Here is a 13745-nt window from a genome sequence, read left to right as displayed (position 1 = left end):
ATTGCCACAATACAGGCATTTTCTGCATAAAAGATTATTTCGTAACAGCACTTACTGTTCTGTCCTGTTCTTCCAGTGACAATAGGATTGCTCCACATCAAAACGGTTCTCCTGTTTCAGCTTGATACACTTTCGACTTGTCGGTACATGAGGACATTGAATGAATGAGCTGCATAGAGACTACAACCAAGAGATTGGCTTAATCCAGATATATTTGATCCAAATTTTCCTTTTAATGCAAGAAATCTTCACAATCCTGCATGTACTTCCACTACCCGATGCTTCGCTTTGGGAAAGTCAACCATTACAACTCAGGCAGCCAAGTAAATAGGATCGCTTGTAATTGTAGCCACAACATTTTGGTAATACTAACGATGCCATAAAAATTAAGGCGATCTTTCAACAAGGAAGAATCTAAACTGTGCGCAAAGCAGACTGCTCTCTTTCTGGTCCAAATAAAAAACAACGGACGAATAAAGGGGATAAAAAGGCGCAACCTATGTTCTACCTCCTACGCAGCTGCACAAGAGCAAACACAAATGAAAACATCACCCAAGAAATGAGGAGAAAATGACGCTTCTAGCAATCCTGGAAACCTCAAATTCCGATGCACGGAAAAAGAAAAATAAAGCCATATGCACAAGTGTCGACATTGCCTACAAAATACTCGGGAGCTGAGAATCTAATCTCTGCTGTAGCTCCCTAATCTTCAAAGAGAGCTCTGCCTTCTGTTCCTTGTAGCTCTGCAGCAGATACTCTTTCCCTTCTATGACCTCCTTCAACTCTCCAACTTCCTTCTTCAACATCTCAATCTTATCCATTTCTCTCGCCTTCTCAAAAGAATCAAGATTGTTTTCACAATCGACATGCCCATTTGTATGGCCATTTCTCACTTCTGGTGGCCATACCGGGGCTGTCGAATTCTTCTCCTGCACACCCATGTGTCCAACGCAGTGATCTGCAATAGCTTTCCTCAATCTTTGAATCTCCCTCTCAGAATCGAAAAAGTCCCTATTTGCAGCATCAAGTTGCGCCTGCAAATGAGTAGATTGTTCCAACTGAGCATTGAGTGAATTCTGCAACTCGGTCATCTGATCCTGCATTTCCAGAATCATGTCATCTCTCCTCTTCAATTGCTGCCTCAGCTTATGAATCACTTCCCTTTTGCTGAAGATGTCAGAGCCAGATTCAGAGACACATGGTGACTCTGAGCAGTTAGAAGGGTGGAATGGCTTTGGAGGCAACTCAAAGCGATCAGGTGAAGATGCCCAGGCTACCCCATTTTCTCTGTTATATTCAGGGGCAGGAACAGCCACCAAGGGGAGAGATGATTCTGGCTCTTCGAGCATCTGTTCAGTGGAAGGGTGCTTTGGGTCTATCACTCCCTCATTTCCTGCTTTATTGCAATTAATAGACACTCCCATGAATTTGAAAGCCAAAAAAGAAATACCAGTGAATGGATCTTATCAACTTTAAAAGGGAAAAAAGGATAACAAACCAAAAAGTTAGGCGACAATATTCCATGTAGCTAAGATTCTACCAAGTCTCATGAAGGATTTCCCAACAAAGCTATGAACTCTTGCCACCAATATCACCCATTACCGAAAATTTAAATTAAAAAAAAAAATTCAGCAGTCCACTTCATGAATATTTTTGGAAGGAGTGGAGGTAGGAAAATAAGCAGGTGATACTGGCCTAAGACATGTGGCTCATCTAATCTCATCTTTGCTTGTAGCATAAACAAGTGAATGATGTAGAACCAATCATTTGATCACCACATGGATCATTTTTTTCTCTCCCAAAGGTATTGCTAGATCCCCTTCCAACTACTTACCAGGAAATAACTATCAGCCTATTCCTGCACAAAAGTCGTCAAAACCTACTGAACAACACACAGAGATATACAGAGAGTATGGACCTTAATTATTGATATCCAGTGCTGTCAATACAAAAGCTCAATTAAAAGATGCTATGCTAACACCTGACAGCATATTGTCAGCAGAAGAGCCAACTGCAGCACACACCAAAATTAAGCATCTACAGCAATGTACTTCCCTATATTTTTTCCAACTTCATGGTGATACAAATATATCAACTGAAACTACAAACCACACTTTTGATCTTCTTCTAGTTTTGCCCCAGCTCAGACCAAGGTGGCAGCTTAAAAGGCTAATGTTATTAAAGCATGGAAAATATCTTTACATCCATAGCAAAAGGTTATCAAAATTGCTTTTCCAAGAAAGATGTTGTAAGTGTCCATGAAATCAAATAGGTGATAACCATCATAAAATAATAATAGTTTTAGAAGAACTAGAGATTTAGAATCAAGTGTTTGGACAAGCTTATAGATATTAAAAGTTACTATAACTTGAAAGGACAACGCAAGGGTATAAATTGTGCAAAATCCAGGCCTATCAAGCCCAATGCCACAGATTCACAGCATCATCTGGAAGGGGAAAGGATGATTTTTTCTTTTTCTTTTTTTCTTTTTTTTTGTGACAGCACCATGGTAAGATTCTTCTATTTTGTATTACCTCCCGCAAAAAAGAGAGGAATTACATTTTACCACAGAAAAGTTTCTACATGGAGAAGATATCTCATTGACAAGTAATCATCATGTAGAGAGAGAGAGAGAGAGAGAGCTATGGCCATCATAAAGATTTTTATTAGAATTGACAGAGTCAGAGTCAACATAGTTAAGTTTGTCTTGCAATGGTTCAGGTTTTATAACTTTGACAAGCATTTTCTTCTTGTGAAATAGGTTATCTGTGGAATTGTTAAACACGCTTGCCTATCCTGATTCCAATGATACCAGGTGATTAATCCACTCGACTCAATTCCAACCAAAAATGATTTTGAGCACATGTCAAAATGTCCAGGCATCCTTGCATCGCATGATCTCTCTTGTGTTAGATCACGGTTTTCATAACAGTGACCATTGGGGATGTATAAAACATCTCTAAACCTAGAGCGCAGCGCAGATTGAACATCTGGCATATGGCATCTCAATGCTACTACATGGATATGTTTTTGTCAAGAAAGAAGTGTTGGATGTGCAGCTGTAAGGCTCTAGACAGGGCGTAGGATTTTTCAGCTTCAAACAATGTAATATGATCATTTTAATCAATCATTTTGCATGAAAGTCACAGCCTTCAATCTGAAACGACAGGTACACTTCTAGCAGTATTGATGCAAAAGCCTGACCAAGCTCGATCCTCAAAGTGTAGGATAGAGTGTTCTGCATTCCTCAGAGACTTAGGCTAGGCTAGGCCAAAAAGGTGGTTTAAATTTAAAGTTACGCAAAGTGAGGCACCGACCACTTTAGAACATAGCCAGCCCACACATTGATTGACTTGTTCAACTAAAGAGAAATGGAGAAGGGGAAAAAAGAGCCCAATGCCAGAAATCTTTGAGAAGTCGGTTCATGAGATTCTCTGCTTGAAAAGGCTTAGGCATGAAATTGGATTTTGAAATTGTGTCTATAGAATGAAATACCTGAATGGAAACTAAGATTGAGAAGAGGATGACTGTAAAAGGTTATCTGTTAGCTCCATAAATTCTTAGAAGAAAGTTCATTCCTTATCTTCCAAAGATCAATTTCTCCATATGACAAATTGAACATTTTGTTTGTTATAAAACCTTAATAATTTTCCAATTGAAAGAATAAACAGACTTAACAGCTAATTCCTTCATCTGTCAAAGCTAAATCCTAGTATGCTCGAAGATTTTACCAGTGAAAACCTATATGTAGTTCCACTGGCCGAGATTTTCTTTGCTCAATCCATCACCTCAAGGTAAATTATAAGGTAAGACTGTTCAGATGTTCTCCTCATCATTGGAGATTTTAATTTTGATTTTACCACCATCAAAGTTGAAGTTCTATCTGAAGACCAAAGTTATAGGTCCATAAAGGCCGTGTCAACTTGAGAACGAACCCGTGGGATACAAGCTTGGTTCATTAGGTAACATAGGAAGCCACAGAAACAAATGATCTTTAAGGGGTATCCCAGGAAATGAAAATCCTCCTCAGAACCCAATGATAAGAAAGAACTCTAATGTGGCACGACAATACGAGCAAGGATCCTAACACCTTTTAGTTTACTTGTAGAACCCATCAATTCTCTAGTCACCCAAAAATAAAGGAACAAAGAACCGTTCTGCTGCTCTTTTTTTTTTCCTCTTCTTCAAGGAATGCATATTACAGTGGCTACGCCTAGTATAAATTACTTGATAAACCTTCCCACTCTCTTGCCTCATTAGAGAGTAGAAGTACTATGGCCAATGATCATGCATCACCAGAGTTTCCAGATTAACATAGTTTATTAGAACTGAAATAGAAGGAGAGTTCATAAATCAGACCTGGGAAGCAATTAAAACAGCCATCATTGCCTTGCATATAGGAATACATATTAGAATGCATACGAGAAGCGGGTTGCTTTCTCCTGTCAGTAGATTTTCCATTCCCTGAACATAAGCATCCTTGGAAGTGAGAACCATGTTAAGAATAACACCACTAATAAATGTGCAAATAAATTTAAGAAAAGAACACCAGATTTTAACAAGAATTACCAGAGTCGTCAGGCTGCTTTGTGTCAATTGCTTGTTTCAGCTTGTAACCAAGTCGAAATGACAAAGTGCTTAACAAGGCACCACCTGCAATAAGAACCCAATTTGGACCTTCTCGCTGAAAACCGTTTGATTTCTGAGTTCTAGACACCACAGCAGTTCGTGGGTTCATTTTATCAGCCACTGAAGTGCTGGGGCAAATTATTCACACATCTGAATAAGGCCTGAAAGAGAGAAGGAATAACTGATTAATTGGCTTTGATAGGCCATTAAATTAAAGGATGGAACAAAAATTTCTTCAGCAAGCATTATGTCAAGTATATGTCGACTCTGCTTTCCATTTTTTTGGATCTCTAGGACTTAAAAGTCATAGCTCGACATTGCCGAAATTGCCTGTTTAGCTCCCAATAGGTGGAGAGACATAGAAACGTGATATTTAGTACCAGATAGTGAAATCATAAATGACCTGTACTCGCACCCACGAAAATCATGCTCCGAAGATATATCTGCACAAAGGGAAATGATGGAAAAGACCTTTTTAACATTTTAACAATCACAAACTCTCTTGCTTTCGAAATGAAAAAGTCAAAAAACAACGCTCATATAGGACATTCAATCAGATGTACCCTAATCCATTTAATTATTCAATGAAAAGGAAGTCACCAGCAAAATTGTTCCCTCAACTACAGAACAAATGCAATACAGAACTCACAGCAACAATTAGCAAAACCAAGCCTATCGGAAAACACAAATCATGTCAAGACAGAACGCAGAAAGCAGAATAAAACTGAGTATCTCCAATAAATAAGTCATCACCGGATCCCTCCGTCCATGTTTTAGGAAAAAGTTGCAGGTCTCAATGACCACAACCAAATATAACCTACATACACCACCGATGGACGGAAATCTCAAACCACGTAGATGAAGCAACGTTCTAGAAGAAACTACGATCAGCGTGGGACACAGTCGGCTCACCGTCTCAGTTCAATGGCACGCTCACTCCCGACGAGCCCGCCTCCGGCGAGGAACTTCCTAAATTAAGCGAAAACGAACGGCCACGGAAGACGACCGAGGAAGACGAACAAAGCGAATGAACTCAGGCAAGTGTCTACGAAGAAATGAAGGACCCAAGACCATAAAACACCGGACAATCGCAGAGTCCGATAGATAGAGAGATAGAGAGATATTTCTATCGGCAGATAGAATGAGAGAAGAAGAAGAAGAGGAGAAGCAGAGTCTGGGAGGCGTCGCCGTCGTCGCCCGTGCCTGAGCGGCGCTGGTGGCGGAGAGGCAGAGAGCGGAGAGAGGGAGAGGCGACAAGAGCGAACTGCTGTGTCGCAGTTTTGCCCTTTTCCTTTCTTTCCTTTTTCCTTTTTTCTTTTTTTTTTACTCTCTCTTTTCCTTTTTCCGGAAGGTGCTTTCGGACGAAACGCACCGGTTTTGCTGGTGCAGCTGTGCTGTATTACCTGTTGAGCTTTCACCGTCGCTCTAACAATTCTCCACAGAGACCCCAATTTAGGGCAAAACTACCCTAAAAAGCGACTTAAAGAACGGGCACAAATGTTTTACTTAAAAGAAAAATATCCACAAAATTACGATTTCATTTGTTTCGCAAAAAGTAAATAATTTAAAAAAAATTAATCAAAAAAAATTTCCACAATCATCAATGCAAATATTTTGACATAAATGATTATCGACGGTGAGATATTTTTTTTTTTTTGGTTGATTAATTATTTCAAGCCACTATATTTAAATTATTTATTTAAAATTATTTATTTTTCGTGAAATAAAGTAGGCTTTTACCTGCATTCCCCGCAAAGAACTTCGAGCCCTTAATTGGCCCCGTAGATTAGAGATATTTTTTTTGAGATATTTTCAGCTGTTAAAGATAATTAGAATATTTATCTTGATTCTTTGCATCTCTTAGACTGAGGCATTTATCTCCCTTTAATTGATATGTCACATTAGATAATCATCTAATAAAACTCATGTACTCTTCAATGTTTATAATACACATATTTCATATTTCTTTCTTCTGCATATCTCTTATGTGTAAAAAAGGGAAAGTGATAAGAATAAAGTTTGGTCAACATTTTATATGTCACCCTGGTTAGATGGAGCCAAGGAAGATATTTGATTTCATAAATTGAAAATATTAGGGCTTGATTGCACTTTTCTTTTTCTATGACGGTGATCTTTGAATTCACTTTTTTATAATTCTTGGAAACTCCTTTACATCTTCATAAATTTTATTTGAGGTAGAGCTTTCGATCCTAGAGGAATAGTGTGGAATCTGTGATAGATTCTACATTCGAGATCTGGCGCGCATGACAATACTTTCGGAATAGAATTTTCTACTCTAATCCGTTTGGTAATATAACTTCTTGAACATAAACCCTTTTGATTACACAATTTTATTTTTTCTACCTTTGGAGCATTTTTTTTTTTTACTCTAAAAGTAGTTTTAGAGCCACTTGAAGCAGTAATTTTTTTTTTTTCAAAAGTAGAAAAATCAATTTATGGCCAGAAATTGATTTCTAGAATATAAGTATTACCATGCACGCCCTTAACTTCTCTCGGAACTAGAAGAACCCTATTGTTTCTCGGGTTCTCTATCCTTTCGACATCCCGAAAAGCTTCCCATGAATGGATTTCTCTCCTGCCTGCATTCCTATGCCGAAAAATGATAACTCGCAACTTAGTGCTTAATTCATGAAGATCGCTTCACTTGCTTATTTTCAATTTAAGAGGACATTTGTTTCGGAAAAAATTTCTTGATAAAGGAAAATGTTTTACGAGGATTATTTTGTTGGGATAATCTTTTCCCCTCTTTTCAAATTAGGAAATTCATTTTCCTAGTTTTAAATACGTAACGCAAATGATTTTTCATTGAATGATCATTTTCATCAAGCCAAACACGAGAGAGTCCAAAAAATTAATTCGTGGAAAATTCCTTCACTCAGATAAATACACCTTATACGGGCTTTTGATACCTAAAGCACATGCCTCAACATGCTGTCCTTTCTTGATATGAGATTCTTGTTTGATAGCTTTGGCCTTCGGTCGAGGTTAGCATGTCCAAGATTCATTGCTAGGTACAACTACCATCAACCACCATCTTTTACGGGCATTAGATGGTGCTTCCGTAATATGTTGGCATCTTTGCATAACGAGTGCAAATGAATTTTGACATCTTCCACGAGACTTTGGCCCAACACGAAGCGTGAAAAATATATAATAAAGTATACAAAAATTTAAATTCAGGACATCCTATTTTATTACGATGTAGAGCTTTGTGAAACCGCTACCAATTGTTCAAAGGCACGTAGGCACGTGGATTTGAAGGGCCACAATATGTGGTTGTGCATGCAGCTGTGGATCGTGATGAAATTTCAAGATTTGGTTCGTTTGAGAGCGGTGAGTCCGCCAGTAGTATTTTTTTTCTTATTTCAAAACAAGCAATGGAAAATGTCAGAACAAAGCGGCAGGTTTCGGAAAAAAAACTCGATGTCCGATGTAACTTCGCTGCGACATCATATAAAAGGATTTGATGAGGGTTTCCTCAAATAGCAAGAGCATGTGGTGACTAAATTTAAACAAGAGAGACATCTTCTACAGCAATGTTGTTTTGGTCTTTTTTACCAAACTCAGCTCCTTAAGCATCTACAAAACATTTCATTTCTTCTTTCATCCTATTTGTATTGAAAAGCGACGACAGAATGTCTTTTTGAGATATGGATGAATCAATTGCAACCGACAAAGGTTGTAAAGGGTCCTTTGTTTACTCCCGGTGAAAAATAAAAAGATAAATGGCGCGAAAAAGGCAAAAGTACCAAGACCGAGAACAATCGCCGACACCATATAAAAATACTGGGAACGTAAAGATAAACTGGAATTAAGGATTAACAACGGGGTCTTCTTTGATCGATTGGCGGTCTACAATTCAAGTATTTATACCTACAATTGTCGGTTAACAGTAGTTGCTAAGATGGTTATCATCTTTCCTTAACTGCATCGAGATTTACTTCACTGTTGAACGGTAGTGTTAGTTAATCTCGCTAACTGATGATATCTTTGCCTCCACTTCTTTTGAGGGTTATGCTTTGTGCTTCTTCGCACTGACTTTAGGTTACTTTACTGCAATGCTTCACGTTCACGCCACTAACAATTCCTGTCGGTTGGAGTTAGGACACCCTTACATTGCGTTTGATTGTCTAAATTTCTAGCCAAATTGAAATGCAAAAGATATAATATGCAATTCATTGATCTTTGATATATCATATCTACTGTTTGGTGAATCCCAATAATAAAGTCGGATATTTTCACATTATGTCGTATCTATTGTTTGCATAAACATCATGTCGATATAAATGAGTGTAAAAATTGCTCTAATCAACGCTCTTGATTTCGATTAAAAAAAATGCTCTTGATTTATATTAGGAAAGACTATTGTAAAAAGGTATTTCGCGCATTGAAATCCTTTGCAGATTGTTAAATTACTAAGACTTCCTTCTGAAAAGAATCACACTCCCTTCTATCGCAGATTGTATGATAGAATATTTCTTTTAAGGGTTTTTTTTTTTTAAGATAACCAATTGTATTGCTCGAAAGAATTAGGCAACGAAAAATATTTTTTAAATTATTTATTTTTTGTTAAATCAACGGAGCCTTAATAGAGCTATTCTTTTTAGTGCATTAGTCGACTTCCTTAAATTATTATTACTTCCTTTGCGACACTTCTTGCACTTCATTAGGTTAAAAGTCATCATCTTTAGTTTGTTTATTAGCCATTAAGTACAGACAGGTTGGCTCTTTTGCGTCCTCGCTTCTTGCCTTTCTTCTTTTGCAGTGAGAACAACTAGGCTTTCTAGCTTTGTAGAAAACTTCGCGAAACTTCCAAACTTTTTTTGATTAATGAAGCCACATTTTGTATTAATATTATTATGAATAAAGTTGCCAAATTACCTTTTGGATTTATAACATATCTTCCCCCATTTTGTGATTCCACATTTTTATTTTTTGCATTAATATTGCTTATTTATAATAAACAATAATCAAAATTCACAGGGTGCCTATTGAGTTCGTAGTATGCCATCTATATTTGTGCATTGTCTTTGGGTTCATAATTTTCCTAAATTTTCATAAACTGCCTTTTCGGATCGTAAGTTTCCTTTCAGCTATCTGCATTAAAATTATTATTACAAAGTATTAGCCCCTAACGAATCGTTGATTAGAAGATCTTGATCATTCTCTTCGTAAGGAGAACTTTTCTTAAGACTCTCCGCTTGTGATATCCTGGAAATTCGGATCTGTAAATTGCCCGAATTCAATAAAAGGAAGAATTATTATTGAATTCCGGTTGGTAAAATTTCGGATCGCAGAGACGTAAGTAATGAATTTTGGACGGTTCCCGATTTGTTGTTCGGTTTCGATTAGGTCTCGAATTCTCGGTCGCCACAATTTTGGATTTTTCATCCTCGCGCCCGAGCCTAATTCTGATCGAGCCCGATCTATGAAAGGATCAAAATTATTTTCTATCGGTTGAGCCAAATGTCCAAACCAATCCTATATTACCCGATATTCGAACTTTTCCTTCAGGTATTTATTCACAAAAAGTCAAAAGCTTTAATGGGCGATGGGACAAGTAGTATCCCATCACCACCCACCCATCAACCCTCCCTCACGTCACTCTCTCTCCTCACCCTCTCTCTCTCTCTCTCTCTCTCTCTCTCTCTCTCTCTCTCCCTTTTTCCTCTCCTTCTGCCATGATCAGACCCCCCACGTGCTCTCTCTCCCTCTCTTTCTTCTTCTCTTCTTCTTCCTTTTTCTTCTCCGGTTTGCGACACTGCCCCCCTCCATCCAAAGCCTTCCTCTATTGTTGCCTTAATCGACTGTTCGCCCATCGCCGCACTACCACCGCTCCACTTGCATCGTCGCCACCGCAAGCTCGCCGCCCGCCCACCGCCTTCATTCAGCCCCTCCAATGTCGCCCTGCAGCCTTGACCCCACGCCTCCACCCGAGCCCCCGAGCCACCTCCGTCGTCCGTCACTCCCCGAGCCGGCCCTCACCGCGTTCCGTTGCCATCTCGAGCTCAACCTCGGCGCTAGTCCTCGGCGGTCCCGCTACCCACAGACCTGTGTGCACGCCCCAACCGCCGAGCCTCAACTACCCGAGCAGCCGCCGTCGCCGCCCCGCAATCGCGACCTCCAACTCAGCCCGCCGAGCTCCGTCAACCTCGCCCTCTACTTACTCGACTCCTTGGCTGCCCGAATTGCGGCCTCGCCGTCGTCCCAAGAGCGTATAGTCAAAATTTTCATTAGATGAACAAGATCGATGAATAGTGCCGGTGAACATTGTCGATGAACAGTATCGGTGAATAGTGCTCGTGAACAATATCAACTCGATACGAAAGTCTAGTGCCCGAGCTAATTTTAATTGTGAGTTAAACCCTTAAATCTCGATTATGGCGCTAATTACGCTCAGTAATAGTCAATTAGCGTAGTTAGCAATTTAGGTGTTTAAGTAGATTAATTGTGGTCGAATTAGATAGAAATTGGGTTTAAGATAAATGACCACAATTATTTAAGGTAGTTGAACCGGTTAGATTGTCTGTGGCTAATTGGTGAGTAAACTGGACTAATTGTTTAGGTAGTGATTGCCGATGTTTCATCGCGAACGAGCGATTCGTCAAAGCCGAGCATGCGACTATTAATTGGCTAAAATTGGATTAATAATTATTGTTGGGATTATTAATTGTGTTGGGATTATTAATTGTGTTTAATCAACGGTGATTGAATGTCTAATTGGATGCTCGGTGTTGATTGTTGGTTGTTGCGTGAATAGTTATGGGTGTTAGACACCCTATATACGATATAATGTCTTGTGGATAATATTGTGCATTCATATGACCACGTGCGAAATTAAATTGCATATTTTAGCATGAAAACGGCCATAGACCAAGTCTTGTGCACATCCACATGAGCATTCGGCTAAAGTAAAAGATAAAAATTGATTGGTTGTCGGATGTGCCTGAGTGATCATATGATGAGATTAAATCGTGCCGGTTGTACGGAAACCTTACAAGTTTGTACCATGCCGGTTATACGGGACCACACAACTTGTCGGAAGCACGTCAATTTGCGTCCGTGCCAATCGTACGGATCACGCAAATTGTCGGATGTCGGTCACAACTTGTGACAAACCGAAGCTTTTTTTTGGAATGCATGTCTGCTATGCGGTGCCGGTTGCACTGGATACATAGCTTTCAATCGTTGCCGTCGGAAGTAAGGAACGATGCCTGGTCTAGTCGGTAGAAACCGCCGGTCGTAGTGTTAGGGCGACACCGGTCATGTGCGCCGACCACGCCCGTCGCGTGGGTCATCGGTTAATAATTGGACTTCGTGTGGTGTCCCGCGCATGCAAGTTGATATGATGCCGTGCCCGTTGATTGTCTAACGTGATTGTTGAGTTGAGTTGAGCATTGCATTGTGCATAGCTAAATACTGGTAAGTTTGCATGTGGTTGACTATTGTACGTATGATGCTTTTATGGTTGTCTGGTAGGATTTTCTTAGCGAATCAACGTCATAACCGGGCTTAGGTGTTGACTCACCGAGATTATTCTCACCCCCTCGTTTTTAACCATTTTTCGGGTCCCAAGTGATGAAGCCCGTGAGCGTTTAAGGGGAGGGTCATTGTAGGATTTTGGAAGTAGATGAGAGTTTAACCTTACCCGACCATGTGTCTTTTTGAGGTCCTAGAGAACCGCCCCGAAGTATGGGGTTGTGTATGACTGCGTGTAGCTCTATAGAATTAAAACTCATCTGCTTTGGGAAAAGTATACTAGAAGTGCCATAACTTTTGTACGGCGTTCACTTGAGTGCCATAACTTTCAAAACGTTCATTTAAGTGCCATAACTTTTAAAAATCGTTCACTTGAGTGCCATGTTGACGTGGCAGCCAGGAAAGTTACCGTAGTATACCGGAAAAGGTACCGTAGATATCGGAAAGCCGACGTAGCACGCCCGAAAAGTTACTGTAGCACTCAAGTGAACGATTTTGCTCCGACGTAGCACTCAAGTGGACGATTTTGAAAGTTATGGCACTTAAGTGAACGTTTTGAAAATTATGGCACTCAAGTGAATGCCGTACACAAGTTATGGCACTTCTAGTGTACTTTTCTCCATCTGCTTTTGATCAATGAAATGAAATTGTCTTTTTGGGATGCTATCTTTTGTGACCCGTAGTGAATTGGTAGGGATTTCGCAAGTTCGAGAGTCGGGGCGTGACATCCCCGCCCAAGATGGTATCAGAGCAAGGTTAGTCCGATCCACCCGGTCATTGGCCTGGAGTGATAAGGAGTTATATGAAATGGGATAGTTAGTAAGATTATACGCTTGTGCATGTGATTGATGTTTGTGTTTTACATTATCGGGTTGCCTTCTTATCGCGTCTTACTATGGGGTGAGCAAGACTCCGTACAATACCTACGGAATGAGTAAGCGCGGTGGAAGAGTACCCCGAGCTAGACCAGCTAGGCCTATTAGCCAAAACCCAACGATCACCGAGATCATGGAGGTGAAAGAGCATCGCGAGCTAGGCTCGCCGGGCGGGATCCGAGAATCGATGGGATCCTCAAGGCACTTGAAGCTATTAGGGATCTAATGGGGCAGTAAGTAAGGAACCAAAATGCTACCGCCGCTGCTGAAGTATTACAAGGGAACATGTCGGTTGGAGTGGCGAATGATGGACACCAAGCACGGGAGTTGGTGGAATAGTTCCTTAAGTCGAAGCCGCTTAAGTTTGCGGGAAGCAGAGATCCCGAGGCTGCCACCTCTTGGATAAAGGAATTGGAAAAGGCATTCGCTCTACTTAGGTGTACGATCAAAGATAAGGTCACTATGGCCGTCTATCGGTTGCGGGGCAATGCAAGTTCGTGGTGGAGAGCCACTAAGGATAGGGTCTTTCTCGACGGTATAGTCCCAACATGGGATGCCTTTGTGGAGGCGTTCAATGGGAAGTACTTCTCGGATACCGTGAGAGAACAAAAGATGGCTGAGTTCCTTCGCTTGTGCCAAAATCGATTATCGATGGATGAGTACGAGGCGAGATTTGCTGAACCGTAGAAGTATGCCCCAAGAATGATAGAGGACCCCGTAGATAGGGCAAGAAGGTTCCGA

The 13745-nt window shown here is 40.2% G+C and overlaps 1 protein-coding gene across 3 annotated transcripts; it reads right to left on the bottom strand.

Annotated features, from left to right (window-relative positions):
* Positions 1 to 397: 397 nt before the first annotated feature.
* LOC115728496 lies at positions 398 to 5926 on the bottom strand. Of its 3 annotated transcripts, none has more exons than XM_048276921.1 (4): positions 5542 to 5926; positions 4570 to 4757; positions 4360 to 4464; positions 398 to 1396 (listed from the first exon to the last, which is right to left on the bottom strand). In XM_048276921.1, the coding sequence occupies exons 2-4, from the start codon at positions 4736 to 4738 to the stop codon at positions 657 to 659; spliced, it is 1014 nt and encodes a 337-aa protein (XP_048132878.1). In that variant the 5' UTR covers positions 4739 to 4757; positions 5542 to 5926; the 3' UTR covers positions 398 to 656. The 3 variants fall into 3 exon arrangements, with proteins under 3 accessions (XP_048132878.1, XP_030514674.1, XP_030514675.1); XM_030658814.2 differs by having other exon boundaries at positions 4570 to 4790; positions 5542 to 5924; XM_030658815.2 differs by having other exon boundaries at positions 398 to 1393; positions 4570 to 4790; positions 5542 to 5920.
* Between the last annotated feature and the right edge of the window lie 7819 nt (positions 5927 to 13745).

This window comes from Rhodamnia argentea, chromosome 3 (assembly GCF_020921035.1).
Source record: "Rhodamnia argentea isolate NSW1041297 chromosome 3, ASM2092103v1, whole genome shotgun sequence".
Classification (NCBI taxonomy): Eukaryota; Viridiplantae; Streptophyta; class Magnoliopsida; order Myrtales; family Myrtaceae; genus Rhodamnia; species Rhodamnia argentea.
The sequence above is the reverse complement of the archived record's forward strand: the minus strand, read 5'-3'. Positions and strand labels throughout refer to the sequence as shown.